Raw genomic sequence first — 26,539 nt, 5'->3', positions numbered from 1 at the left:
ATGACCAAGACTGTAATGTGGTGTCCAGAGCGAGTTAGGAAAGCAAGAGGCGGGGGAAGATGGCCCGTTTTCCATTAATGTGCAGAACAGCAATTAAAGGATGGAATAAGGAAAAAAGGCTTCCCACAGCCTTGGCAAGAAGCACAAAGACAAACGGAGAGGAGAGCAGTGTGTAATCCAAGCATAGCAAATCGTGGTGGCCTCACCCTGCAGCACCTGTGGCAGGACTTGTCAGGCTTTCCCACACAGTAGAATTCTGCCCATCTATCCTGATCTCCTCTACTGGACAACACGCTGGTGTCCCATAGGCCAGTGATTGTACATGCTATCTCCTTTTAGGATAGCTTGCCAGAGTTCTAGGAAAAGGTGGGGTACAGATGTCTGATTGGGAATCAGGATATTCAGGACAAATTCCGTTTTTCAAAGCCACTATGGGAAATGCGTCCATTCCTTCATTCCTCTCGATTTCTATCCCCAGGAGAGGAACAAATGATTTTAATTGTTTTATATCAGCCCCTAGTCAAAGACAACTGAAGGAAATAGGGATTGAGCTAACTTCTAGGTAAATTAAACTGATTGCATGCACACTTCCCTGTCACCTTCTTCTAAGCCCTGCCATTCTTGTGTAGCTACTAGGCTAGGGGCCAAGAAGTCAGTTTGAAAAGGCAGTTTAATATACTGAGACAGGAAGCTCCTGTGGAGATGGTTAATCTGCAAATCCAACAGTAAGCACTTGTTGGGAGGGAGGGAGGAAGAGGGAAGTCAGTAGGAAAATAAACTAAGCTGTGAAGTAGGGTGGGAGACTTACCAGAGCATATAGAGTGTGAAAGGGAAACTGAGTCTCTTGACACCTTCCTTGGTCTTCCCTTCCATGTTGCTTCTACAGTGTAGATCTCTGCTTTGGACTCCTCAAGAGAACTCTTTTGTAACTCTCAGTAGAATTCCTTTCAAGATAGGCATGTAACCCACATCTGCCCCCTCCTTCTGAGGTCCTTGTGACAAATCAAAGTTTGATTCCACTGAAGTTCACCCTGAGGAACGATGTGTTTATTAGGCTTGTTTATAGAGCGTGGGTGAGCAGCTATCAGCAGGAAGATGTGTGTCCTAAAGCAGCCTTTCTGGAGGTCTGCACTAAGTATGGCAGAGGGACAGCTTCTGTGTGCCCACATAGATGGTGGTCCATTGGGTTAACCTCCCTTAGCACTTCCCCAGATCTCACGGTCATGTGCATTTTATACATATGACTGGGGGGAGTATCTGGCAACGAAGGCCAGGGTCCAGTGATCCTCTCTGCTCACTCCTATGTAGAAATGTCAACAGTCTACATGCCCAATTGGGATTGACTCTGCCTCTGAACCTTAAGCTTCCTGTTCTTGTGAGCAATTGCATACGATTGTTAAGGATAGATCTTGGATTAAGAGTTTAAATTGTACCATTGTGTTAACCTGCCTTCAGTGAGCAGAGATAATTGCCCCCTCCTGCTGGGAACTGATTTTGTCTTACCTTTCGGTGTCACCATCATAGATTCCATCAGATGCTGTGCACTGTAAAAGAGACAAGCCTGCGCCTGAGTCTTGCAGTTTAACTTGTCCTTACAGTTTGTCAGACATTGCTATTATTCGTAGACACCGCTCACAAGTCTTTTTCTCCATTGCATATTTGAATATGCTTGCTTACCTTTTGACTTAAATCTCTGAGGAAAATTGTGACCCTCTTTTATAAGCTAAAAATAATATTGTTTGATGATGATGTGTGTGTATGTGCATGTGCTGATGGGAGTTATACGTAAGGCCCTTACGGATGCAAGATCTCCACCACTGAGTTATGCTTGCCCTATACTTCCTATCTTCATCTGTTCAGACCTAGGTTTTACATTTTTAAGTAAAATTCATTACTTTAATTTTTCCTGTCTTATTGTATGCATCACATAGATGCTTCATTTATTTGTGGCCAGAGAGAGGCAGGCCTTCTATCTCCTTAACTTTGCTATCATGGGCAAAGTCCAGCCAGTGGCTGGCACATTCAGCTGCAGGCACTCAGTTCTGTTATCACTGTGTCATGGAGCATCAGCTAGCTCAGGCTTCACTGTCCCCTTCCAGCTGTGGCAGCCATCTTCCAGTAACTTCCAAACGACAAACACAAGGGAAAGAGGAAGGGCAGGAGCTCTATGTGCTCCCGGCCTTCTAGGAAACATGGGCTTGTTCCTTTGGCTGCATACATACAAGGGGTGATGCTGTAAACACCAATGGAATGGGCACTGTTCAGAATACCCCGTAAGTGTTATGGCAAAACTGGAAGAGTCTACAGCATTTCCCGGCATGCCGTGGGCATCATTGCAATCAAGAAAATTAAGGGCAAGGTTCTTGCCAAGGGAATTAATGTGCGGATTAAGCATACCAGGCTCTCCCAGAGCCGAGGCAGCTTCCTGAAGCGGGTGAAGGAAAACGATCGGAAGAAAAACGAAGCAGAAGAGAGGGGTGCCTAGGTCCAGCTGACCACCAGCCTGCTCTACCCAGAGCCACACTAACTGGAAGGAGCCTGAGCTTCTGGCACTCATTCCATATGAATTCATGACCTAATATACAAGAGGGAACAAATGGCCTGGACTGTGAAAACAAAACAAGAAATATTTTCACTTGCCACACATTGAGCGTGAGGAAGTTAAAGCAACGTGCCCAAGTATTTCAGCCTCATGGTGAATTTTACTGCCAGGATTTCCTCTGAATTTGCCGCCTTTTTCCAAGGACCCCATTGTAATTCTATGACTATATTTACCTCATTCTGGGGACCTTACAGCCCTTTGAAATATATGTGTAAACTCACCTTAGGGCCACTTAAATGTATCCTATTCCAGAAAAATGGATCAAAAGCAAAAGGTAATACAGAGGCATTTGCTAGATAGCCGTGGTGAGAGTAGGTGTGTAGTTTTCCCTGGAGGCATCTGCTGTTCCTCCCCCAGATCTGAGCTGGTCTCAGTGCTCCTTAGCCTATGTTGGTCCTCACCACCAGATTCTCCCTTTTTTGAAGATCTGGGTCCTTCCAGGCTCTGTTCCTCTTGGTGTGGCAGTGATTCCTTTCTAAGAACCCTGAGGTTGTTCAGCTCTGAGCTCTAGGAGGGAAGAGCCGTGGTGGCATTGTGCCCTCAGCCAGCTGCTAGAACATCATGAGTGGTGGCATCCGCAGTCCCCTCCAGAGCATGCATGCTGGGTCTCTCATGGAGACTGTTCTTTGGTGCCTGGAAGGTTTAGTGGGGCTGGTATTCCTATCCACAGGGTCCAGATGTAGCTGCTGCTTTGGTAGTTGAGTCCCTTCCCAATTAACTAGAGTCTGGGAATCTTGGGACACAAGTCATTGCCAGTAAATGATAGAAATGGCCATGTTCTAAATATTTTATTTCTTTTTATTGGTTTTAGGTTGAAAATGCAGTTTCCCAGAATTTTATTTGTGCGAATGTAATTGTGATGCTCAGTCTAGGTTGTCAGTTTGATTAGACTGAGAGGTGCCAATGAGATCAGTTGGATGTACTTCAGGGGTGCATATGAGGGCATCTCTAAAGATAGATCCTGAGGGCTCTCACATAATCAGTGGACTAGAAGATGGGTTTGTAATCTGATGGCATTAATGGGAAGTGATGGATATTTTCAGAGCTTGGGGTCTACTAGGAGGAAGTAGGTCACTTGAAGTGTGTTCTCAGGGGTGCATCTTGTCCAGTCCCCCTTCCTCATCTTTGTATCTTGACTGTCAGGAAGTGATAGCCTTCTCCACTGGTCATACCTTTTCCATCATGAAATTCTCACTTGCCACAGGTCTGAAAACAATGGAGCCAGCTGGCCACGAATTGGAACTACGAGCCAAAAATGAAACTTTCCTCCTTTAAAGTTGCTTTCCTCAGATATTTGTCATGATTATAATCTGGTTGCCATAACTAAGTCTACTTCTGTGATGGCATAACTAGGGTCACTAGTTTGTACTAGGCTTGTAGAAACTCCTCAGCCTCAGAGAAGCCTCAGGGATGCCACTTGTCAGGTGAAAATGCCTACTGTGTATTGAGTCTTTCTTTTTGGTTTTTCTTCTTGTCTGGGAAACGTCAGTATTTAGTTGGCTCCAGACATTTAGAACTGAAGTTGACTGAAGTTAGAAATCCCCCATGTGGTCCCATGGCTGTTCCTTAGCTCCCGCCACCAGGGCTTCCAAAGGATGTCAGTTGTTCTGAGGATTAGCCTCGTCATGGCTTGCTGCCTTGTCACTAGAACACAGAAGAACCCTTTCTCCCTGGAGGTACTCTGTGTTGTGCCTCTCAACCCTTCCCCTGGTCTTTAGCTCCTGCTCTTTTGTGTCAGTCTCAATAGTCGGTCCACACCATGCTCAGTTCTTTCCCACTCTTGTTTTCCAGTCATTTCTCCTACTCTGGCATCTTCGAGTGTTCACAACTGCTGAATTATCTGTAGCCACAGGTGTCTTGTGAGCTTGCAACGTGCGTCCTCTGCCTATTGGCAAAGGACCCAGGAACATCTCCAATTTAGCCTAAGAATAATTTATTGTCTTGCCCTCAAAACCAAATTGTTTTCTTTATACTTAATTTTCACGAGAGGCACTGTATTCCATCCAGTTGCCCAAGTAAGCAGTTCAGGGCAGTGGGGTGTTGTGCTGAATTCTGTAGGAAACAAAGTCTAAGATGGAGATCTGCAGAGTGAGCACACACATATTGTGGACTGGAGTTACCTCCTGATTCACACTTCTTCGCTCCCAAAAGAGAAAGGGGAAAAATATTCATCATGATGCATTCATGCTGAACATGGATGCAGCCCACAATCTTTCTGCACTCGGTGCCCTTAGCAGCTGTTACCATTCCTTGGATTGGTACCTGGGATGAAAGCTCACTGACATTTGAGCAGTAGTGTCCTCAGGTATCCTTACAGGTCTCTGAATACCTGTTGTCAATAACAAGTATGTGGGGTCATCTTACTTAGTGGGGTCATCTTGATTAGTGATATCAACAGCAGCTAGAATCCAGGAGGACAGGGAGGCAGACATGAGAAAAGACTAAATGGATGAAATGGGCAGAAATATGTTCTCTTCAAGTGTTCCTGCAACGCCATCCCCAGAAGCAGAGATGCTAGAGTGTCTGTGGGAACAAAGGGTCCTTGTGCTAAATGTCACCATTTTTCTCTCTTCTCTTTTGCTGCAGGTTGCGCTACAATAAATATTTTGGGGGTGTTACTGCCCTCAGCAGAGAACAGTTTTTCAAGGTGAATGGATTCTCTAACAACTACTGGGGATGGGGAGGCGAAGACGATGACCTCAGACTCAGGTGATCAGCAGAGAAGGGAGCCTTCATGGGGCTCTGCTATCTTGGTGGCTCTGGAAACCCTTGCTTATGTGTAGTTCCTGTAAAGGCCAGGACAGCAGGTCATGAGGCTACAGCGTTTGGCTTAAAAAGAGTGGTAAGGTGTGAAGGACAGAATGACCAAAATTCTTTGTCATTAGAAGTCTAGTAACCAAGGAGGATAGTCTATTGCTGATTTTGGGGTGCAGAAGTGTTGGTGGGGGCCTTGGGGCCCACTAGTGAATGGGAAGTCCTAAACTTAAGGTTTCTGAGAGACTGCCACTCTGGGAATGGCCTATGATAAGTCTTGTGCTTTTCCTCAGACTCTCAGGGCCCTGACAATGGCCCAGCATGTGGGGCAGACTGCTGTCTCTAAGGAGGAGATACATGTCCCAGAGAAGGCAAGGCTTTTCTTTGGCTACATGCTGTGGGAGCTACTTGAATTGGAAGGCTCACACTGGGCTGCTAGTGTAACTCCTGGATCCCTTAAGACAGCTTTCTGCTCTGAAGGACCAAGAGAAATTCCCCTGGGTGCCTGGCTGCCTCTGTTTTCCTCCTCAGAACTTTCCTTTTTTCTCTTCCTTCCTTCCTTTCCTTCCTTCTTTCCTTCCCTCCTTCCCTCTTTCTGCCCTTCCTTCCTTCCTTCCTTCCTTCCTTCCTTCCTTCCTTCCTTCCTTCCTTCCTTCCTTCCTTCCTTCGTTCCCTCCCTCCCTCCCTCCCTCCCTCCCTCCCTCCCTCCCTCCCTCCCTCCTCTCTCTCTCTCTCTCTCTCTCTCTCTCTCTCTCTCTCTCTCTCTCTCTCTCTCTCTCTCTCTCTCTCTCTCTCTCTCTTTCTTTCTTTCTGTGGCTTGAGGGTTAAAGACTTTCCCATTGTCCAGAAATTCCTATTCACAAGCCCATGGCCTGTATGTCAGAGTTGTTATCACAAGGGCCTCCTGGCAGTCAGGGGATCATTTCCTCTTCCCACTGCCTCTTGGAAAGTATTGGTCCAAACTGCAGTTCTGAATGAGTAGATGTGTGGCTATCAAATTCCCTCTGTGCTGGTGGTAGGACCTGAAGGCCTCATGCTGACCAGTCTTGTTCCTTTGGGCAGAGCCATTGCAATGTTTCTGAAAGAGGGGGATTTTCCTGCCAAAGGGCTCCATGTCCCCCAGCCCCTCAGCACTCATAATCCTTGGTCACACAGGCTGCTGGATTCAGGGTAGGGGTAGAAAGAGTTAGAAGGAGCCAGTACTCTCTTCTTCTCCAAGTCCACTGCATCACCTAGCTGGGCTGAGCTATCATAGTCAGTTACTGTGGTTACATCCCTCGCTGTCTCCTTTCCTGCTGTCCCTCAGCTTTAAGGGACAGGGAAACCCTCGGTTTGGGCTTTATTTGTAAGTGTCAGCAGTGGTGGGAAGTCACCTTCAGCAGCCTCTTCAGAGAGCTCTGCCCCCTGCAGAAAAGAACTTCATAGCAAACCAGTAGAGAGCAGAATGGGAATTTATTTAAAGGCAGTCTTAATACAGATCAGGTGCAGGGTTAGGTGCAGGTGTTCATAGAAATGGAGGTTTTTTTTTATGGGGGGAGAATAAGACATACCCGTGTGTAGGTGTGGGCTTCTCTAGGGGAAATGATGCTTCATTGTCACGTGTGCACATATACATACACACAAATGTACACACCCTTGATCCTGTGGGTTTCTAAGTTAGATTGCTTAACGGGTATAAACTATAACTAGGGTTAGTTTTTTAATCTTTATTTTTTATTTTACGTGTTTGCACAGACCTATCTGTGCACCATGTACATTCAGTGCCTGTGGAGGCTAGAAGAGAGTGTTGGGATCCTCCTGGGACTGGAGACAGGTGTGACCTATCATGTGGGTGCTGAGGATTGAAGTCAGGTCCTCTGGAAGGGCAGTCAGTTCTCTTAACCACTAAGCCATCTTTCCAGCCCTACAACAAGGTTTAACAATTAAGCAGCACTTAACGTTTAAGTAGAGTTTAACAACCTATGAGATGGCTTACTTATTTCTCTCCCAGAATTTCCTTTTGCGTATAGAATTGGAATGTAGTTTTAGGTGGAAGGTTACTTAGATTTAGGAATGAGAGGAGTGCTACCATGGAAAAACTCAAGGGTATAAACATTCTGGCCCTAGGCAGACACTGTTGTTTTTAGCATCCTAGCTTGAGGTGTCTGTAGGAAAATCGTGCATTATCTCTGCAGGCAATTTTGGCCTTATCAGCAGTGCAGAAGCTTCCTTTCTGTCTACAGGAAAGGCAACGAGATCCCAGGGTGAGGGGCCTTCCTCTTCCCATGTCCCTTTGTTTTTCTGTCTTTCTGTCCTGCCTCCATGGGAACACCACGGTCTTCTGAACAGATCGACATTCATGTACTGGATAAGCCAGGAAGGACAGAACACAACATTGGTTGAGATCTGCTAGCCTTGATCACCAGTCTGTGCTCATACAGAATGTGTTACCATCTGTAAAGCACACACCATTGCATCCTGTATGTGGACCTTTGAAATGTATTCTTTGTCACCAGTCTCCCTCCTAGGCAAGGCTGAGATCTGGTAGGATGAGCAGACTCAATGCAGTTGTCAGTTACAGAGCTTAGACTGAACCTTGGTTTATGGCATTCAAGAGTATGACTTTATACAGCCCTTCTTTTCCTTGTGATGCGACAATGATATTAATTAGAGAGCCTGACAGAATTGTTTATCTTGCTCTTTGGAATATATTAAAATTAATATTTTTATCAGGTTTTCTCTCTCTTTTTAAAAAATGATTAACTACAAGTTGGCATTTCTCAATTAGCAAATGTTAAATATTATTTCTTTGTTTATGATATAACATCTCATCTGCACTTCAGGTTAGCTTACATCTCACCGTTTAGCTTAGGCTAGCCTCAATGTCTCACTGCTCTTCCTGTCTCTGGTCAGCATCCCCACTCAACCTGCTAGAATCATAGGTGTATGTTATCACTTATAGCTTCTTTTAGTGTTTAAATGGTCTTTTTTTTTTAAAATAGGATGCTGAGAGTTTTGCAGCAGTTTTTTAGAAATCACAGGGGGTTATAGAATGCATTGCTTGTTAATTCCGTCCTTATAAGATATGACTGCTAAGTAGCTGGCGGCACTTTGTTTACAGAGGATAGTGACTATGTCTTAGTGACTACATCTCATCGTGTATGTGGGTAGCATCACACTATGCCAGCCACCTTTGTATATTTGTGTATGATTTTTTTTAAATTGCAGGTGAATGGACCTTTATAATGGGCTAGATTTCAAAATAAACCTTATTTTTCTAGGGTTGAGCTCCATAAAATGAAAATCTCCCGGCCCAACCCTGATGTGGGTAAATACACTATGATCTTCCACACCAGAGACAAAGGCAATGAGGTGAACGTGGACCGGTAAGGCTTGGATTATCCCACCTGGCATCCCACTGGATGCTGAGTCTCCTGGGTAGCTAAGACACATGCTGGGTTGATCACATAAGCCAGTTCACCTTGTTAAAAGCTGTGTATGAAGGAGCTTTTAAAGCAGAGCCCAAATAAGGCAGAATAGTACATAGACCCTTATTTATTGTGAACTCCTGGCTTCTCTGCTTTGTCCTGCTTTTTTTCTCCTCACACTGTGTGTATGGATTTTGGCATGCATCCTTAAAATATAAAAAGTCCCACAAGAACCATAGTGTCTTTACCACACCTAAAATAAAATTACCAAAATACTTCATTACATCACCGCATGTCCAATCAGTATTCAGATTTTCCTGCCTGTCTAATAAGAACCTTTAAAACAAAACAGGGTTGCTTTGTTCAGTGTGATAAAGAAACAAGGTCCATGTTATTATCAGGGTGGTCTCCTTTGGCCTGGAGGCTCTCCTTTGATTCTTTTTGCAGATAGTTTCACTGTCCCTTTAGCCTCGAGTGACCACACTGTCTCGCCTTACCAGTGTTGGGAGTGTAGGTGTCTACCACCATTCCCTACCCTTCTTTTCCTTGTTTTATTCCTTGCAGTTTATTGTTTATTGTTGAACACACCAGGCCATTTATCCAGTAGATTCAGAATCACCCCCTTTATGAATTATTGCTAATTGCCACTTGGAGATTTGATGTGTTCACGTGACCTTTGCTTTTTTTTTTTCTTTTTTCCAAAGTAGGTGAGCAAGTTTGGTGTCAGGCCTGTATTGTGGTTTTTGTATTGTCAGCCCAGCCTGCTCATTTTAAGATTTCTCATTATAGCTTTACCTAATGACTTTTAGCAGCTGTTGCTTCTCACTTAAATCAAGGGTTGCAAAGCTGTCATACCCCAGTTCTACCATTTCGTCTTCATTTATTAAATCTTCTCACAAAGAAGGGCATATTCTCTTACCTGTTGGAGTACCTTGGGGGTATAGTTACTACAGAAGGGGCAGACTGAAGGGCGAGAGCCCATCACTGATGGGTCATCTTCCAGAATAATAATCTGGTGTCTTGAGCATCCTTCTGTTGTAGTCCATGTTCTTCGTGACAACAAGGTGGCTTTGACTTTGACCAGCTAGAGTGCTTCAAGCTGTCTCCTGAGTCCCAAGGATGCTCTTTGGGAGCTTCCTGCTCTGCGCTTTGGGGACAGGTGATGCCCCAGCTTTGTCCTATTCTCTCCAGCCCAGCTTTGGCCTTTGCACTGAGGAACTTTGGCAGATAAACACGCTATGGCTCTGATGGAAGAAATTTGTTTTTTTGTTCTGATTTTTCCCCTTTGAAAAGCTGTATTCAAGATTTTTTTTTGCTCCTTTATTAATCTCTACATGTTAAAAATCTTTTAACTCTTTTGTTAGGGGCTGCAATTCCAAAAGAAGAGATGTTTCTATGCTATTCCAATCTGTATCAATAGTTGTGTATTTTTTCCTGTTTGTTATTTGATATTTCCAAGAAAATGCATATAAATTGTGTGAAAAGTGTAAAGTGCTTTAATACCCAGACAGACCCCTGAGGTATATCCATGTGGCCTCCCTAAAGCCACACCCTCTTCTTCACACCCACCCCTGCCCTAGGTGACATTTTCCTGAACTTTGTGATAATTATTTGTCATAATGCTAATTCCTTAGGCTGTTCCTTGGTTTATTGTTTTCCACATGTTTATATTCCTAAATAAAATAAGAAATAGTTTTACACATTTTCAACTGTGTGTAAGTGAAACCATACTGTATTTCTTCCCCTTGGACATTGTATAGCTCCCCATTGTGCTTCTGATCTCCACCGGTGTTGTCATTGTCATGGCTGAGCTCCTAGAGAACTCTGCAATGCTCCCTTTTCTGCTCCTGTTGCTCAGTTCCAACCACAGGGGTGGATTGCCTTTCTCAAATGCATTCTGTCCTTTTGTTCACCTGTGCCCAATGTCCAAGTAGTCTTTGCCTTAGAGCATCCTTTCTTCGCTTTCTCATTTGGTGAATTTCATATCTTTAAGCTTCAGTGAAGCTGACCTTCTCCATGCTCCTCCATAGACTCTTTCAGGAAATAAGGTGCCCCTTAATTTATCCTCCTGCATGCACACACGCACACACACACAGTTTCTGAGACTCTTATGAAAGCTATGTACCCTCCTGTCTATAGACAGCCTTCTTCTCACAGTAGTGGAATGGTCAGAGATCCTCTGATGCTCAGTCAAGGACCTGTTCAGAGTGGGCAGCACACACCCCTTTTCTATCAATGGTTCTTGTAGCCCCTCTGCCCTATATATGGGATGCCATTGGAGGAAACTTCCACTTTTGGTCCAGGGCCTGATATAGGGTTTGATCCACAAATACACAGCTGTCATTAATGCCTATTCACTGAGGAAAACTTTTTTTTTGTAATGGGAAACTCAATAGGGGTAGTAAATTGTAAAGCTTGTGTTGTACTTTGGAGCAGGACAAAAAGCAGTGGAGATTGGTGCTGTGTTCTCATTTTTATCATTCTCGCTTGCTCCTTTTAGGATGAAGCTGTTACACCAGGTATCACGGGTCTGGAAAACAGATGGCTTATCGAGTTGTTCTTACAGATTACTCTCTGTGGAGCACAATCCTTTATATACTAACATCACAGTGGATTTCTGGACTGGTGTGTGACCTGGATCTTTGGATGATGTTCAGAACTGATGATTTGATAATAATAGTTTTGGCCTAGAGACTTGCATAGTAGTTACACGTTATGAACTCATTCCAGCTAATCATCAGGCCAAATTTTTCCATCTTGTGTTTTCTCAGCAGAGCTCTTGGTTATGTAGAATGTAGAACCATCATAGCAAGACAGCTTTCTTAGTTGTTTTGATCATGGTGGTGAAACTTTGTAATGCACATACTTGAAGGATGCAATGAAGGCAGCTGGAGAACCGTGTCCTTGAAGGATTGACTTCATTCATTATGAGATTAAAGATTGGGGAATAAAATTCCCAAGTATCTTAGAGAACCAGAATTGCTAGGTCTAAGATATAAAGGTACTAAGATGTGTTTCTGTTATACACGTATCCTGTGAAACAGTGGATTCTGGATAAGAAGAAAGCCATAGAGAAGCAGAGCAAAGTCAAGAATCCGATGCCACCAACTTGACAATGAAGAGGTGGCTAAGTTGGAGTGTGGCGTGAACTGGCCTCAGTGGCTGTGCCGGCTGCTACCCCTAATCCTCTGTGGTGGACGCTTCCTCATCAGAACACCTTCCAGTCTATGGCCATCCGACCTTGAATGTACCCAGCCTCTTCAGAGAACACACCCCCTCCTAGTTTTTAAAGTGTTTTTTTTTAATAAAATGATTTTGTACACGTAGGATATGAATGATGGGTTTATAAGCTACATAATGACTGTAATACATCTATAGAGTACCTCTGTAGTAAAATATGAAAAAGCTTCCGGCTCTTAAGGTTTATTCATTTCAGCACCTCTAATTGTAAACATCTTCAAAACCAAACAGTGGACTGGAGAGATGTCTCAGCAGGTAAGAGCAGGGTACTGCTCTTGCAGAGGACTTGAATTTGGTTCCCAGTACTCCCTCGAGGGGTAGCTTACAACTGCCTGCTTCAGGGGATCCTATGCGTCTGGCCTCCACAGCCAACTGCATCAAGCCACTCTCAGCCTTATTCCCTGGCCTCTCTGAATTCTTCCTGTTTTCATTCCACCGTGTGTCCTTCATAGTCAGAAGTGGGAACTGCAGGGCTTTGGGAGTGCTCCTGGCTAGTTGGTGCTCAGGTAGGCTTCAGGAGGTCCTTGAGGGGACAGGGCCTGTCATTTGGAATAATGTCAGGATTGTGGTGCTGACATGTAACCTAGACAGACTTGAGCGAGAAGGCTCCACCACTGCTGAGCTCGCTGGGGAGGGGACAAAGGTGTTGGGGAAATGGGAGGAAGGGGGTAGAAACCATTGTGTTTCTGAGTCAGAGTAGTAAGAAGATACAAACACAGATGTTTGTAAATATCATGTGGCTGCATCCCAGGGCCTCTCATTGCATCACCACCATACTCAGTTGGTAAGGGTAAATAGTACCTAATCCTGCCAAATAGGAAGAAGGATAGGAAGGGCCTGGAGTGAACACCACCAAATGAGGAAGAAGAATTTGAAAGTTTTTTTTTTTTTTTTATAGGCTTGGCAGGTTTGCTTAGGGATAGTCTGGTTTATCAATAACTCTGCATAGGAAGTAAAAGTTGTTCTTTTTTTCCGTCTTCATTTAACAAAACCATACTCATGGTTTTCCTGCTTTCGTGCCAAATCTTATAAAAGGAGTCGTATTCTTGGGAGATTTGGTAGTGGCGTATGCTAGTGAGAAAGCCCCTCCCACTTCCTTTCTTTCCTCAGAGACTTTGGTATTTTGTCCTGTTTCCTTTGATGATGAAGGTCTGAAGGTTGGGGGCAGAGGGTCTCTGAAAGTGGTTGGGGAGGGTACCAGGAAAGAGTGCTGTGTTAGGGGATTTGAGACTCTGTTTCTTAATGGAAGCAGCATATAGTGAATGTTGTATAGAAACCCCCTGCCTTTTGTTGTTAGTCATAGGCATCTGAATTAACAAAATGTTGGGAACCATTGAAATATGCCTCTGACTTTTCTTCAGCTAATTCTTTCAACCAGGAAAACTTACAATGCATAACTTGTTATAATATTTCTTGAGGTGAAGGTAACCTTCATGTCACCCTTATGCCATTTGGCTCATGCAGTTAGTTCAAAGCCCAGTGAGGGGCTGGAGCTCTTGGGTACCTACTTGTTAATTGCTATGGTCTACCCATGCCTGCATATGTATTTGGTCACACTCAGTCCATAGCATCACACATTTTGAATGTTAAAGGTAGATATGCCTACCCATGGTTGCCAAGAACTATGAGTGCTGGCTGTTTGGGCATTGAAACTTCCTGTGGTCATAAGTGGTTGCTGCACAGTTTTTAATTCCCTTTTTAAAAATCTCTTGAACTGGCACTGAATCTTGTGGTTCCTACAGGGGTAATGTTTTTATACAATCTCCTGAGATTACAGGGCTAAGCGAAGGGGTAGAGACCCAGAACAGATGGGCAATTGCTAGAAATCTCACAGTTGAGCAAGACTGAGTCAAGCCCAAACTCAAGTCATCTGATCGTTTATTCTGTGTTGTCTTCATTGGGGCTTCATTCTTTGAGGGTAACTTTCCTGAATCCATATCCCTGTTATGACTACTGCAGAGTTTGGTATCTTCTGGACACCCACAATGACTTTCAAGTGTTCATCTGCTCTCCACCCCTTTATTTGGCCCTTAACCATCACGCACACTTCTTCCTATACCCCAGTTGGATCTGTTTCTTGGAGGTGCCCACATTTTCCATGAATGGATTCCTGAAGGAGATGAAAGACGTTTTTTGCTAGACTCATGATTTCCACTTTCTCCCAGGTCTGATAGAAGCACAATTCCTACCAAGAGCCGTCAATATATGCTGTAACATAGAAAATAATCAAGTTCTCATTTGCCAAGATACTTTAAACTGTTGCACTTTCATCATTTATAGTATAGGGATCACTGGTGTCTGCTGAGAAAGACAGGTCTCCAAAATGCACTCATGCGAGTGACTCAGAAGTCCCACCTCCAGGAACACATCTAAATAGGCAAAGGGACTATTGACAACTGTTGAAAATTCAAGTATGTCTTCAGCCTTGAGTGTGCATGTGTCTAAGTTTGTAGTTTAGGAGCTTAGAAAAGTCAGTGAAGGGTAGAACACAACTGAATGCTTATTCTGTGTCAATTTCTGTCTCTTAAAAAAACTCTGTGTGTGTGTGTGTGTGTGTGTGTGTGTGTGTGTGTGTGTGTGACTGTAGAGGCCAGAAGAGAGTGTCAGATCCCTTGGAACTGGAAGCACAATCAGTTGTGAGCCCCTGATGTGGATGCTGAGAACCAACCATGAGTCTTTGGTAAGAGCAGCAAGCTCTCTGAATCACTCAGCCACCACTCGTCTCTCTATTTTTGCTTTATTTTTAATGGTACTGAACCTCACACATGCTAGGAAATGCTGTACTACCGAATCACACCCTTTGGTTACTTTCTAGTTATCACTTAGGCATGTGTGCGTACGAATGTGCATGTACCTGACTGCTAGGCATGTGGGCTGTGGACTGGAGGAAGGCTGGGTGAGCACATCTCTCACATGTTGGCAGCACTGTCTTTCTCTAAGACAGTGGCTCTCAACCTGTGGGTCACAACCCCTACAGGAGTCATATCAGATATCCTGCATATTAAATATTTACATTATGATTCATAACAGTGGCAAAATTACAGCTATGACGTAGCAAAGAAATTATTTTATGCTTGGGGGGGCACCTCACCATGAGGAACCTTATTAAAGATTTTTAGCACTAGGAAGGTGGAGAACCATGGCTTAACAAGGCCACACTCACTCCAACAAGGCCACACCCACTTCACTAAGGTCACACATTCTGATCTCTCTCAAGCAGCACTACTCCCTAATAACCAAGCATTCAAACATTTGAGCCTATGGGAACCACTCCTATACAAACTACCACAGTACTGACCACAGCACTCACTCCCAGTTAAGGTCCTCAAGAGCAAGAAGGGTCCACTGCTTTCAAAGAACCCGCATGGCTATGCTAACCCTGTTCTGAGTTAAAGACTTTTCTGGCTATCTTTATCTGACCACTTGAGCCTCCAGTTAAACATGCATGAAAACAGACTCAACTGCTTATCTGGTGGTTGCTGGATGTTCCCTAGCCTTAGTCTCCGGGAATGGATAAGAAGCCAAGGGAGGTGAAGCAGGAAGGAGAAAGGAGATTCAGATGGAGAGCAATCCTTTATAGCAGGAAGCCCATTAGTGGTTAGTTTCTAGTCCTCCTACCACAGCCCTGCTTGTCAATCAGACAGGTAGGGGTGGGGCTAGACAAGGCAGTAGGTTTTCAAGTTTATATACTGCTTATGAATAGCTGGAGAGCATCTGTTCTGTTCAAACAGAAATAGATTCTTGATTCTGGTTCCAGGGCTGACAAATCAAGCAGTCTGCTTTGAAGTTAATGCAATCAGGCTGCCAGAGCTTAATGATAAGGCCAACCAGACAGGATGACCTTTCTGTGTTGCAGTTAATAAAACTTGCCCCAGACTTGTTTGGGGTTTGGTGATAATTGGTGGACAGGCTAATGACTGAGAAAAGGAAGGTTTCACAGATGGCATGTCTGGGTGGCTCTCAAGGACAGAAACCTTCCTTCTCCCCAGAGCCAAGTCCTCTGGTCTCCTTTTCCTGGTTTGGAAGGGCTGAGCCTGGACCCTGCTGAGCTGGGGCCTGAGGCCTGAGGCTTACCACCCCTTTTCCAGCCCCAGGAGCTTGAAGAGGAGAGAGAAGCCAGAGGCACCAGGGAAAGTCGTGGGGGCAGAAGTGAGAAGCAGCAGTGAAGGAACTGCTGGGTGACTTGAAGGGAGGAGTCACGGGAGTCACAGTGCAGGCCTGAAAATGTCACAAAGCTGCAGAGGGAGACTAAAGCTTGTACCTCTTATGCACTGCCCTTAGCCACTTGAGTGACTGGGCTCACCATCCTTCCTTGGTTTGGAGAGGAACAACGCCTTTTCCTGTGGGTAATTGAGCTGGAACTTTCTACACAATGCTTTTGAAGCTGAGATCCAGTCACAAGGAGATGATGGATTTATAACAGACAGCATTTTGGAGCTGAAATCTCTGAGTGGGAAGGCAGAGATAGGGTTGGGCAATAATCACTCATCTAGCGGAGCCCACTGGGAAACCTAGTTAAGGGTGGAAAGCAAAAGACACCAGGAGGTAGGGATACCGCTTAGTGGGCAGAGTGCTTGCTTGCCTAGCATGCACAGAGTAGGTGTGACTTTGTTGGAGTGGGTGTGGCCTTGTTAAGCCATAGTTCTCCACCTTCCTAGTGCTACAAACCTTTAATAAGGTTCCTCATGGTGAGGTGCCCCCCCCAAGCATAAAATAATTTCTTTGCTACTTCATAGCTGTAATTTTGCCACTGTTATGAATCATAATGTAAATATTTAATATGCAGGATATCTGATATGACTCCTGTAGGGTTTGTGACCCACAGGTTGAGAACCACTGTCTTAAAGAAAGACAGTGCTGCCACAGGATAATTAGGCCTGTCCACCAATTATTACCAAACCCCAAACAAGTCTGGGGCAAGTTTTATTGACTGCAACACAGAAAGGTCATGCTGTCTGGTTAGCCTTATCATTAAGCTCTGGCCGCCTGATTGTATGGTTCAGTCCCCAGCACTACATACACACACACACACACACACACACACACACACACACACACACACACACACCATCAGACAGGAAAGATAGGGAGAAAGTTTAATTCCACATTTAAGAAACACAGAGGATCTTCTGTGCGAAGTGCAGGTGCTATCCTAGCACCCAAGATGCCTTTTTCAGAGAGACAAAGTCAGGTAGAGGGTTGGCAGCAAGCTGTGCTGGGGATCAGAGAAGGCAGGCTTCTGCTGCAAGGGAGTCCACTCATCTTTTCTGACTGTTCCTCTGCCACAGTGTTCTGCATAACCACAGGGAGCTGGTAAGGCAGGACCTCCAGTGCCTGGGTTGACTGTTCCTAAGTGATGGGTGTGTTTTCTACATAAGGAACACAGGCTGTTATCATCACATATGTTGCCTCCTAGCATAGAGGAGCAATAGCTTCAAAGGTCAATGTAGCAAGAGGGAAAAGAAAAAATGAGAAAATTCCAGCAATTTCCTGTCCACGTAGACAATGCACCAGCCAGCAGGAACCCACAGGTGTGTGTCCCCACTTCTTTCACTTTAACCGCCACAGTTGGGGCTCTTACTTTGGAAACCCCATTTTGTTAGACTCAAGCAGGACCAGTTGAAATCAAACAAAATGAACGTGCATGTTTTATGGGCTTCTTTATTTATAGGCAAGCAAACAATGGTGAGTTGTTCGGACTTCCTTCAGGACCAAACTATTTTGACAGCAAACAAAACTCCCTATAAATCACTAGTTCTAATAGCTGGCTTGGATCTCCACGTAGAAACCTTTGAGGGCAAAGACTGAGCTGATGTAAAATGGGCAGTGCCAATGTCCCTAAAGATTACACACTTTCAATGAACTGAGAATGAAGTTGCTAAGTGCATGTCACTCTACAGGGCAAGAGAGGAAGTCTGTATACTTATTCCATGAAAATGAAGGATTGTCCCAAAGGTGGTGGCTATGCCATAACCACCACTAGTGTGGACAGAAGCTATAGCAGAACCAGAGATAGAGGCACAACTCTGTAATCTCCTCTCCTCTCTCTCACCCAGTCTTTACAGTGACATGAAAGCCTTACAAGGTTGAATAAATAGTAAGAGATATGGGCTTCCTTCTCTAATGCTATTCAATACAGCTTACAATGGTGAGGCAGGTTCCTTTGAATGTCATTGTGCACCCACATTAAACATAAACAGAGTTAGAGTCATCTCCATTCTCCAAAATTTCTGTCTCATAGTGTATAAATATGTTGCAGAGTGTTAGACAAGGATGGGAACTATTTCCACTGAGGACTGCACAACCCGAGAGCCGAAAGGAAGCCCCTTCTACCTGAGCTGGCATTTGAGTGAGAAAAGCATGTCATTGTGGAGCACACAGAAGGCATGTGACGAAACAGCAGGTTCCAGCACCAAATCCAGAGTCATCCGAGGAAAGAGGTATGGCGGGGACACTGTGTGCTTAATATTCAATTCTGCTCCAGTAGAACATGGTACCCAAGAGAACCCAAAACTAGAATTAAAATGGGAAAAAGGAAAATGAATGATTAAGACAGGATTTTAAAACATCTACCTTAATATAAAACGACAATTCCTTTGTTCAGACTTAGGTGACAAGGAGTTTTAGCAATACTTTAGGTGACAGTAATCTTAAGGGCCAGCTGTTGCTGTGTCCATCCCACGTAGGAGCATTGCTTATAATCTGTCACTCAGCAATTTCTCCCTCCCTCACATGCCCACCACTTCTTGAGTTGTCTCTGACTTCTCAAATGCTCTTTTCAATTCTGTACTGACATAGCCTTGGAAAAATTCTTCCTTCCTGTTACCAAAGCTAAATACTCTCCTGTGTTCCTGTTTCTAGTTAGAAACTGCATAGATGATTTATCTTTCTGACTTTTATTTATTTGTTTATTTTTGCAATGGGATCTTATGTAGCCTAGGCTTTCCCTGAACTTGCTACGTAACTGAGGATGACTTCGAACTTTTGACTTCTCTGCTTCTAATTTCCAAGTAATGGCATTATAGGCATGGCAACCATACTTGGTTTATTTAGTGCTGGGATATAATTTGGGGTTTTGGGCGTGCTAGGGAGGTGCTCCACAAACTGAACTAGACCTCCAGCCATTTGGGTCACTTTTTCCTTCTATCTTGAAACCATTCCTCCTAAAATGCCTGCCCCCGTGAGTGACTGTTCCTGAAGAATACCTCTACTCAGGTGTGGAGTTGGAATATTTGGGCTGCCCCAGATCTGCCATCCACTCCCCGGGATCTAGCCATGCCGTTGTACTTTCCTGAGCTCCAGTCTCTGTGTAAAATAAACTTCATACCTTCCCACTCTACCTCAGATCTAGAGCTGTGAGGGAGACAATAAAATAATAACTGGACCTAATGTTTATTATGACTGTATGCATCAGACACAATTGTTTTAAAAATTCTCTGAAGAATTTGAAGCACAGGGAAGTAACTAACCCAAAGACACAGAACCCAACAGGCTCTAGAGCAGTGGTTTCCAACCTTCCTAACGATTCGACCCTTTAATACAGTTCCTCATACTGTGGTGTTTCCCCCAACCACAACATTATTTTGTTGCTACTTCATATTCTTGTATTTTTCTCTGTTATGAATCATAATGTAGATATCTGATATGCAGGATATCTGATACATGACCTACAAAAGGGTCATGACCCACAGGTTGAGAACAGGGGAGCCCTTTGTGAACAGAAGTGAACTGGCTATGCCCAGGAGTTCTTCTCAAGTATGGCTCCTTGTTGGGCACCCTACTACTGCTCTCGAGGGGCTTTCATATGAAGACCATCGGACATGGTGTCTCATCCACAGCAGACCTCAACATCTCTGGTTCTTATCCCCCCTCTACTGAGTTACAGGAGTTTTACACTATCTATAATTTAGAATTTGATACTTGTGTATAGTTACTTGGTAACCCTAGGATCCTCAAATCCTTTAGATGCCCTATAGTTCCTGGTAGCACAGCACAAATGGACACTCCTCTGTTGTCATTTAAATTGATTGAATAGCTTACTGAGCCTTTACTCTGTGTTATGCTGGGTACTGGGGAACACAGAAGAGCCGGCCCTCTGCCTCTAGCAGCATCAGACATGTCATAGGGACCTCGGTTCACAACAGTGATGAACTCCTGAGAGTGATCATAAAACACTTCCTGAAGGAACAGCTTTCTCTCTTCTCCCTCGTTTTATACCCTCCCACTCAGCACTTTTCAAAGCGGAATACACAGACACCTTTCGGGGGCCAATGAGGTCAAGAATATTTAAGGAAAAGGACTTCATTTGTCTGTTCAGTGTCTTTTCCATGGGCACTGGTGGTGCAAAATCAGCATAAGGTAAGACTGCTAAGTCTGGGGGAGAGTCGAGGCAGAGTCACTGAACTGCGTTAGTTCTCATGGTGTTCTGCACTGCTGTGCACTTGTGGAGAAAAGGAAGAAGCAGGAAGTTTTATCTCTGATCATCCTCCATGGAGCGGCCAAAGCTGCTAATAGTATTGTACTTTGACCTTTCTTTTTAATACTCCATATGATAAACAATATATCCTATCCCATGAAATATTGAAATACAGTTGTGCAAAAGAAAAACACATATGTAATTGGCTATGCACTGACCTATTTTTTCTTGAAACACCATTTTTATTTGAAAAAAAGTTAAGAAAAGTAACTACACTTATTTAAGTTTGGATATTTGGGCAGATATTTTCTTCAAAATTTACTGAATTGATCTGTTACCTCATAGAAAACACTTGACCATGTATGGTGCCAATAATAAATTTGAGTTTTCAGGCAAAAATCAGATCTCTGGAAAACTGATACATTGCCATGAGTTTGATAGTATGCTATCTGAGATCTTTTCCAGTGTGACAGAATTAATAAATATGACCTTTTGTTGTCACATATAGAAATCAACAAACGCCTGCAAGTGTTAGGAAACATAATGAGGCAGCATTTCCCCAAACAGCCAGTTTGAGATATTATAGGCTTAGGTATAGAACGAAGATTTATGCAAATAGCACAAAAGTTCTTCATTAATCTAGTTTCAGACCCCATATTGCAGTTGATCTTGAAGAAGCTTACAGAGATGGGCACATAGTTTCAAAGGAATATTCATGATATTCTCTTTCAGCAAATATTCCTTTTTTAACCACACTGTTATGGAGGACCTACTTTCTTCCAGTCCTTCAACACTGGTGACATGTTAGCACAGAGTGAATGAAGGAAGACATATGAGAAACCCAGCTTTTATGAAGCCGGACTTCGACAGGATTGGAGGAATATGCAAAGCAATAATACTTCATGAGTTTTTCATTTTGTAAAATAGTTATTCTTTTCCTTTCAGGATTATATTGTAATGGCTTAGTGTCCTATTTTAAAACAAATTAATAAATATTTAATTTTTCAGTAACTATTCTTAGAGGAAGTAAATGTCAATAGACACTGGCCACACAGAAAAATAATTTTTTTGAATCCTTAACATATTTCAAGGTGTTCAAGAGTAACCAGTATCAAACTTTGGGATTGTTTCCCTAATATCATGGTTCTCAGCTGTGAGGGAACTTTAGAATCATCTAGAAAAATTGCCAAATCAAAGCACAAACACAATCAAAGTAAAACAAAGTGCCCAGCCTAACCATAGGATCAGCTGAACAGCCTACAGAGTGATACATACAGGCTCTGCCTGTCTAGAAGGTTTCAATGTGCAGCCAGGGCTGGGAGCTGGAGCTCACTGTGTGTGCCTCACAGAAAGGCAGCAGCAAGTGATGAGACCATTGAAGGAGCTAGGCAACTAATGTTGGGCTGCAGGAGCTGTCCAGAGAGGTAACTGAATGGGCCTTGAAGTCTAGTTGCAATGAATTACTTCAGTGTGTGGCACAGCTGGAGTTCACCAGGGAGACTAGGTGGATTCATCTGGGGCATCCAGAAGAAGGGTGTATAGTAGTCACATCCTTTCCCTAGTAGGGAGGTTGACATCCCACACCTCAAGGGAGCTCATCATCCTTCGTCTGATGCTAGAAGTCTCCTGACTACCTTGACTGCAAGATTTGGTTTCCAGGCTTTTTAGGGTAGTTGAAATAACCAGGATCCTTCTCAAGGTCTCTCATTATTGCTCCTCTCTGAACTAAAACATGTGCCAAGGGTACTCACAGTCCAGCAGAGGATGGCAAATCCAAACCAGGCAACTCCCCAGGCATGCCGATCCATTGGTGCCGAGATCAGTTCATAGCAGCCCTGGGAAGATGGCATGAGCTACATTAATGTGGAGAGCCCAGAGCAGAGATAAGAACTGATGCTGTCGGAGTAATAGTTAAGCACACAATGCTAGACTTCCCATCGGAGGGAGTCTACCATAACCTTAGGGATCACAGGGAACATCCAGGAAATGCAGAAGCCAGGCAGATTCTGTGCACCAAAAGGTTCAGAGGCAAGCATGCTAGATTTGTTCCCAGATTCCACCAGCTATCCTATATCCTAGGTTGGCCAGGAGGTTTAGGCTCCACCCAGGGGCTACAGGTGTGCACTTGATGCTCTTCTGTCTCCCGTGATTGGTGTCCTCCCCTTCTTAAGCCACACACATGTTGTTTTCCACCCCTGTACTTCGATAGTTTTCTCACTTACTCTATACATTACGGGATGCCCAAATGAAACCTCCTGGAATTTTCCTTAATTTCTTTATCCAATGTTCAACACTTAAGCAAATCCTTTAGGGTCTATTTAAAAGTATTACAAATGCAAACACTCCTGAGTGTTTCCTTGTACCACTCTGGCTCCTCCAGGGCCTACTTGAGGGGTAAACCCATCTCCCGAAACACGCACGGGCCTCCTCCCGTGGTACTGATTCAGATAACCAGGGGACAGGACCCGGCACATCTGAGTCCACTCACTAGATTTACATTTACCCATCCCTTCTAGGCATCTCACAAACATTCTGGCTTTGTCAGGCTTGTCTCCTTGATGAGTTAACAATGCTAACAATGCTCTAGTATTTGCATGGGCTGCTTCTTTGCTTAGAAGTGTTCCCTAACACTCCAGTTCCCCCATCTCCTCACTTAATTCAGAACTCTGCAGATAACATCTCAGCAAAGGCTTTCTGGGCAGCCATGGAAGAGGCAGCCTTCTTTTATCCTATGCCATTTACAAAGCCTGCCTATGTCCACTCCTAGCACTACCACTACATGGAATTTGTCTATCTGTGTGCAGTGTGTTCCTTATTTGTCATCTAGAATAGATTGCAACAGCCAAAAGGGCAGATGTTTTTATTATGCTAATTGTTGAATTCCAGAATCTAGAATGAGTGTCTGGAATCTGGTAGGTACCTAATAATAATTTACAGAACAAGAGTTTGTAATCTCAGCATTCAGGAAGCTTAAGCAAGAAGATTATAAATTCAAGACCAGTCTTAATTACATAATAATGAGTTTAAGGCCATTCAGGGCTACATAAAGAGTTCAAAGCAAGCTTGAGCTACAGAATGACATCCTATCTTAAACAAATGAATGAATGACCAAAAGAACAAAGAAAAAACAGACTTAATGAAGGATATTAAGTAGTGATTACAATTTCTACTTGGAAAACAGAACATGCTTTTGAATATCTTGGGAGGTAATCATTAATCTAATACTATTGTAAGAGCCAATTTATACCAGGTGCTGGGTCCTTAGTTGGGCACGTAGCTGGGGCAAGCTAGAAAGGACTCTTGTCTTTGTGGGACTCAAAGTCAAAATCCCTAGTTTTTCCTTTCATTAGTGAGTTTCTAGGATGCAAATAATTTTATTGGGACTTTACTCTCTGAGTATATATTCATATTCTTGAGATAAAGTCATTAGGATTTGCACGTAGCATTTTCAAAGCCGATGAACCCCCCCCTCTCTCTCTGTGTGTGTGTGTGTGTGTGTGTGTGTGTGTGTGTGTGTGTGTGTTTGACCTGCTATGTGGAATTCTGGTTGATGTCCCTCATTACTTATTATAGTTAGGCTGACGTTCCTAGTTTTGTTAGTTTTTATAGCTGCAGCAACACCTTGGTGCATTGTAAGTGTTGAACAGCTTCAATATGGTTTTGAAAGGGGGGAGTCATCCACTCCTTCATTCATTTATCTACCCACCAAGCTCTTATTGAGCATCTGCCTTGTACCAAGCATTATGCCAAGTGCTGAAGACACAGAGCTAAGTGGTACAGTCCTTAAGGTAGCTCACAGAAATTTACGGACAAGGTAAATGCAAAAGCAACAGCAAAGTATGGTAGGTAGTGGGAGGGTTGTTTTCTTGTATAGCAAAGAATTTCTGGTGTGGAATTAGCAGCCCCTGTGTGTCAGAAAGTGGGGATGTGTGGGAATCTGGAGGATGAAGATAGGGAGAGTCAGACTGATAGATCTGCTTATGTTCAGGGTAAAGAATGAGTGAGATTGGGGGGGGGGGCAAAGGGACAAAGGAACAGAGGAGGAAATGTCAGAACTTGGGAACTTGGTTGAAGAGTGGGGTTAAGTAGTGACGGTTGATGCTTGTGGTTCAGCTGGCTGGCAATGGAGATGGAGACACCGAAGTCAGATAAGGTCAAAGGAAGGTGCCAAGATGGATGTCCCAAAGCATCGAAAGGAAAAGAGTTAATTTGTGTTTCCCCTTCAAACTCATCTATCTAAGCTTGAGTAAGTGGTTTTAGTAGATTTCCATAGCTGGAGTGTTATGTATTGTACGGGGGAAGACAAGGCTATGCAGTAAGTGGAAGGTGGATGCCCTTTTTTGTCCATTTCAGAAAGATGACACTGTTTGCCCATGATTATAATTCAGTAAAGACTGGTTTGCATGAGCCACTTCTACTGTGGACATGCTGAAAACATTTTATGAGCAGTTTGAGTGATAGCTGAATTTTATAATGATTATAAGAATGAATTTAATTTCTATTATAGCCCGAATATAACTAACTAAAACAATGCCATAACAAGGTTGCTATAAAGCTCAGTGAGGATTGCTCTGGACACTGCTACCAAGTCATCCGTATCTCTCCCATGTCCTTTTTGAGTTAATGCCTCCAATTGTAGTCCAGGTACCCTGCCAGGTGTAACAGTGGTGTCCCTCACTCCAAATGTATGGTTTGTGGCATTTACTTCTGTAGGAAAAAGCCTGATGCTTCTCAATTATTTGACAGACTGACATGCTGCTGGGCTTCTTCACAGTGACTACTTCCAAAGCACAGCAGAGGGCTTCAATGTGCTGTGTCAGCTGAGGCTGGTTACAGGGTCTGAGAGAGCTGACCAACACTTTGGGGAACTACTTCCAAGCCTTTATTGACATGGTTTCTGTGCTTTCAAGCTCTGTGGCTTGGAGTTGAAGCCTGACAGTCATTTACTAATTGTGTGAGGTTGGGCGAGGTCTGATTAGCATCTCTCGCTCATGTGTAGACAATAAAGCACAGTCAGCACCAACTTCTGACTCCAGGCACTGTAGTCTCTGTGTGGCACACGACACAACATCTGGCATTCAGGAAGACCTCAGTAAGTGTTTTGTGCTCACCAGCAGCTCACTTTCACCCGCGCAGAAGCACTTTGATAAAACCCATATGTATGTAAGCCATTTCATCCCAAATCACTAATCTACTCCTGCTAAAAACTGCCCTTCATCACCTCTGACCTCAGCAGTTGCCATTGCTTTGGAACTGACTACTATTTTCTTTGTATAGCAACATTTCCAATTTACATTTTGCCAGCCTTTGCCTAATGCAAATATTTCTCAGAAAAATCAGTTCTAAACATTACACAGATTGTATTCATGGTCACCAAGTTGGCTTGTACTACAGAAATCCTCATGTTGCAGTAATTTTACTAAAATTAAAATTGCAGCAATTCTAAGCGAGCACTCACAGAGGCGATAGTAACATGAGGTACAGGAGAAATGTGTAGACTCCCTTACCACAGTACTCACAGCTGACTATCATTTTCTTCATAAAGAACAGGTGCACTTTCTGTTAGGTCTTCCGAGGGGAGGGGACTCACCTGACTATGGTAATAACCAGGCACTCCAAGCTTGCAAGCATCCAGGTTGAGAGGTTCTTTAAGCTTGTTCATGACACAGCACTGCCGAGGCCAGGGATAGTCAGCATCGTTATTCTGCATCCGGAAGGCAGAGGTGTATTTCTGCCAGTCTGATGGGCCATTTACACCACAGCAATGGTCCTGCCACAGGATAAGAGACACATGTTATCTTTATGGCCCATACCAAAGTCATCAATGCCACAAGCAGGTGACACTGAGAAGGTACTAGAAAACATACCATATCTTACATTATTAAATTATTTCTGAACAGAAGCTCAAGGTCATCCTAAGTTTCCAAAATGTTTTTATGTTTATTATTTTACCAACCATTAATGGGCATAGTACTGTAAGTTTCTAGAGCAGTGGTTCTCAACCTGTGGGTCATGACCCCTTGAAGGTGAACTGGCTCTTTCACAGGGGTCGCATATTTACATTATGATTCATAACAGTAGCAAAATTACAGTTATGAAGTAGCAATGAAATAATTTTAT

The 26,539-nt window shown here is 43.7% G+C and overlaps 2 protein-coding genes and 1 pseudogene across 11 annotated transcripts in view; 2 read left to right on the top strand and 1 right to left on the bottom strand.

The window, feature by feature from the left end:
* On the top strand, nucleotides 1–5,182 carry LOC110341135 (annotated as a pseudogene).
* B4galt4 (beta-1,4-galactosyltransferase 4) overlaps nucleotides 1–12,170 on the top strand; it is a 28,913-nt gene extending 16,743 nt beyond the window's left edge. For all 9 annotated transcript variants that reach the window (XM_013114599.3, XM_005071487.4, XM_013114598.3 and 6 more), the window contains 3 exons: nucleotides 5,189–5,311; nucleotides 8,617–8,721; nucleotides 11,264–12,170. In XM_013114599.3, coding sequence (XP_012970053.1) covers nucleotides 5,189–5,311; nucleotides 8,617–8,721; nucleotides 11,264–11,396 — 361 coding nt within the window. In that variant the 3' untranslated portion in view covers nucleotides 11,397–12,170. The remainder of the gene's footprint in view (nucleotides 1–5,188; nucleotides 5,312–8,616; nucleotides 8,722–11,263) is intronic.
* A 5,478-nt stretch (nucleotides 12,171–17,648) lies between these two features.
* The window catches only part of Upk1b (uroplakin 1B), a 29,040-nt gene continuing 20,149 nt past the window's right edge, over nucleotides 17,649–26,539 (bottom strand). For both annotated transcript variants that reach the window (XM_005071486.4, XM_040750815.1), the window contains exons 6-8: nucleotides 26,010–26,189; nucleotides 22,171–22,254; nucleotides 17,649–18,516 (exon numbers count right to left, since the gene is read on the bottom strand). In XM_005071486.4, coding sequence (XP_005071543.1) covers nucleotides 18,466–18,516; nucleotides 22,171–22,254; nucleotides 26,010–26,189 — 315 coding nt within the window. In that variant the 3' untranslated portion in view covers nucleotides 17,649–18,465. The remainder of the gene's footprint in view (nucleotides 18,517–22,170; nucleotides 22,255–26,009; nucleotides 26,190–26,539) is intronic.

The sequence above is a fragment of the Mesocricetus auratus genome, unplaced genomic scaffold (assembly GCF_017639785.1).
Source record: "Mesocricetus auratus isolate SY011 unplaced genomic scaffold, BCM_Maur_2.0 Super-Scaffold_100008, whole genome shotgun sequence".
NCBI classification, from domain to species: Eukaryota; Metazoa; Chordata; class Mammalia; order Rodentia; family Cricetidae; genus Mesocricetus; species Mesocricetus auratus.
This window is presented reverse-complemented; position numbering and strand designations above follow the sequence as displayed.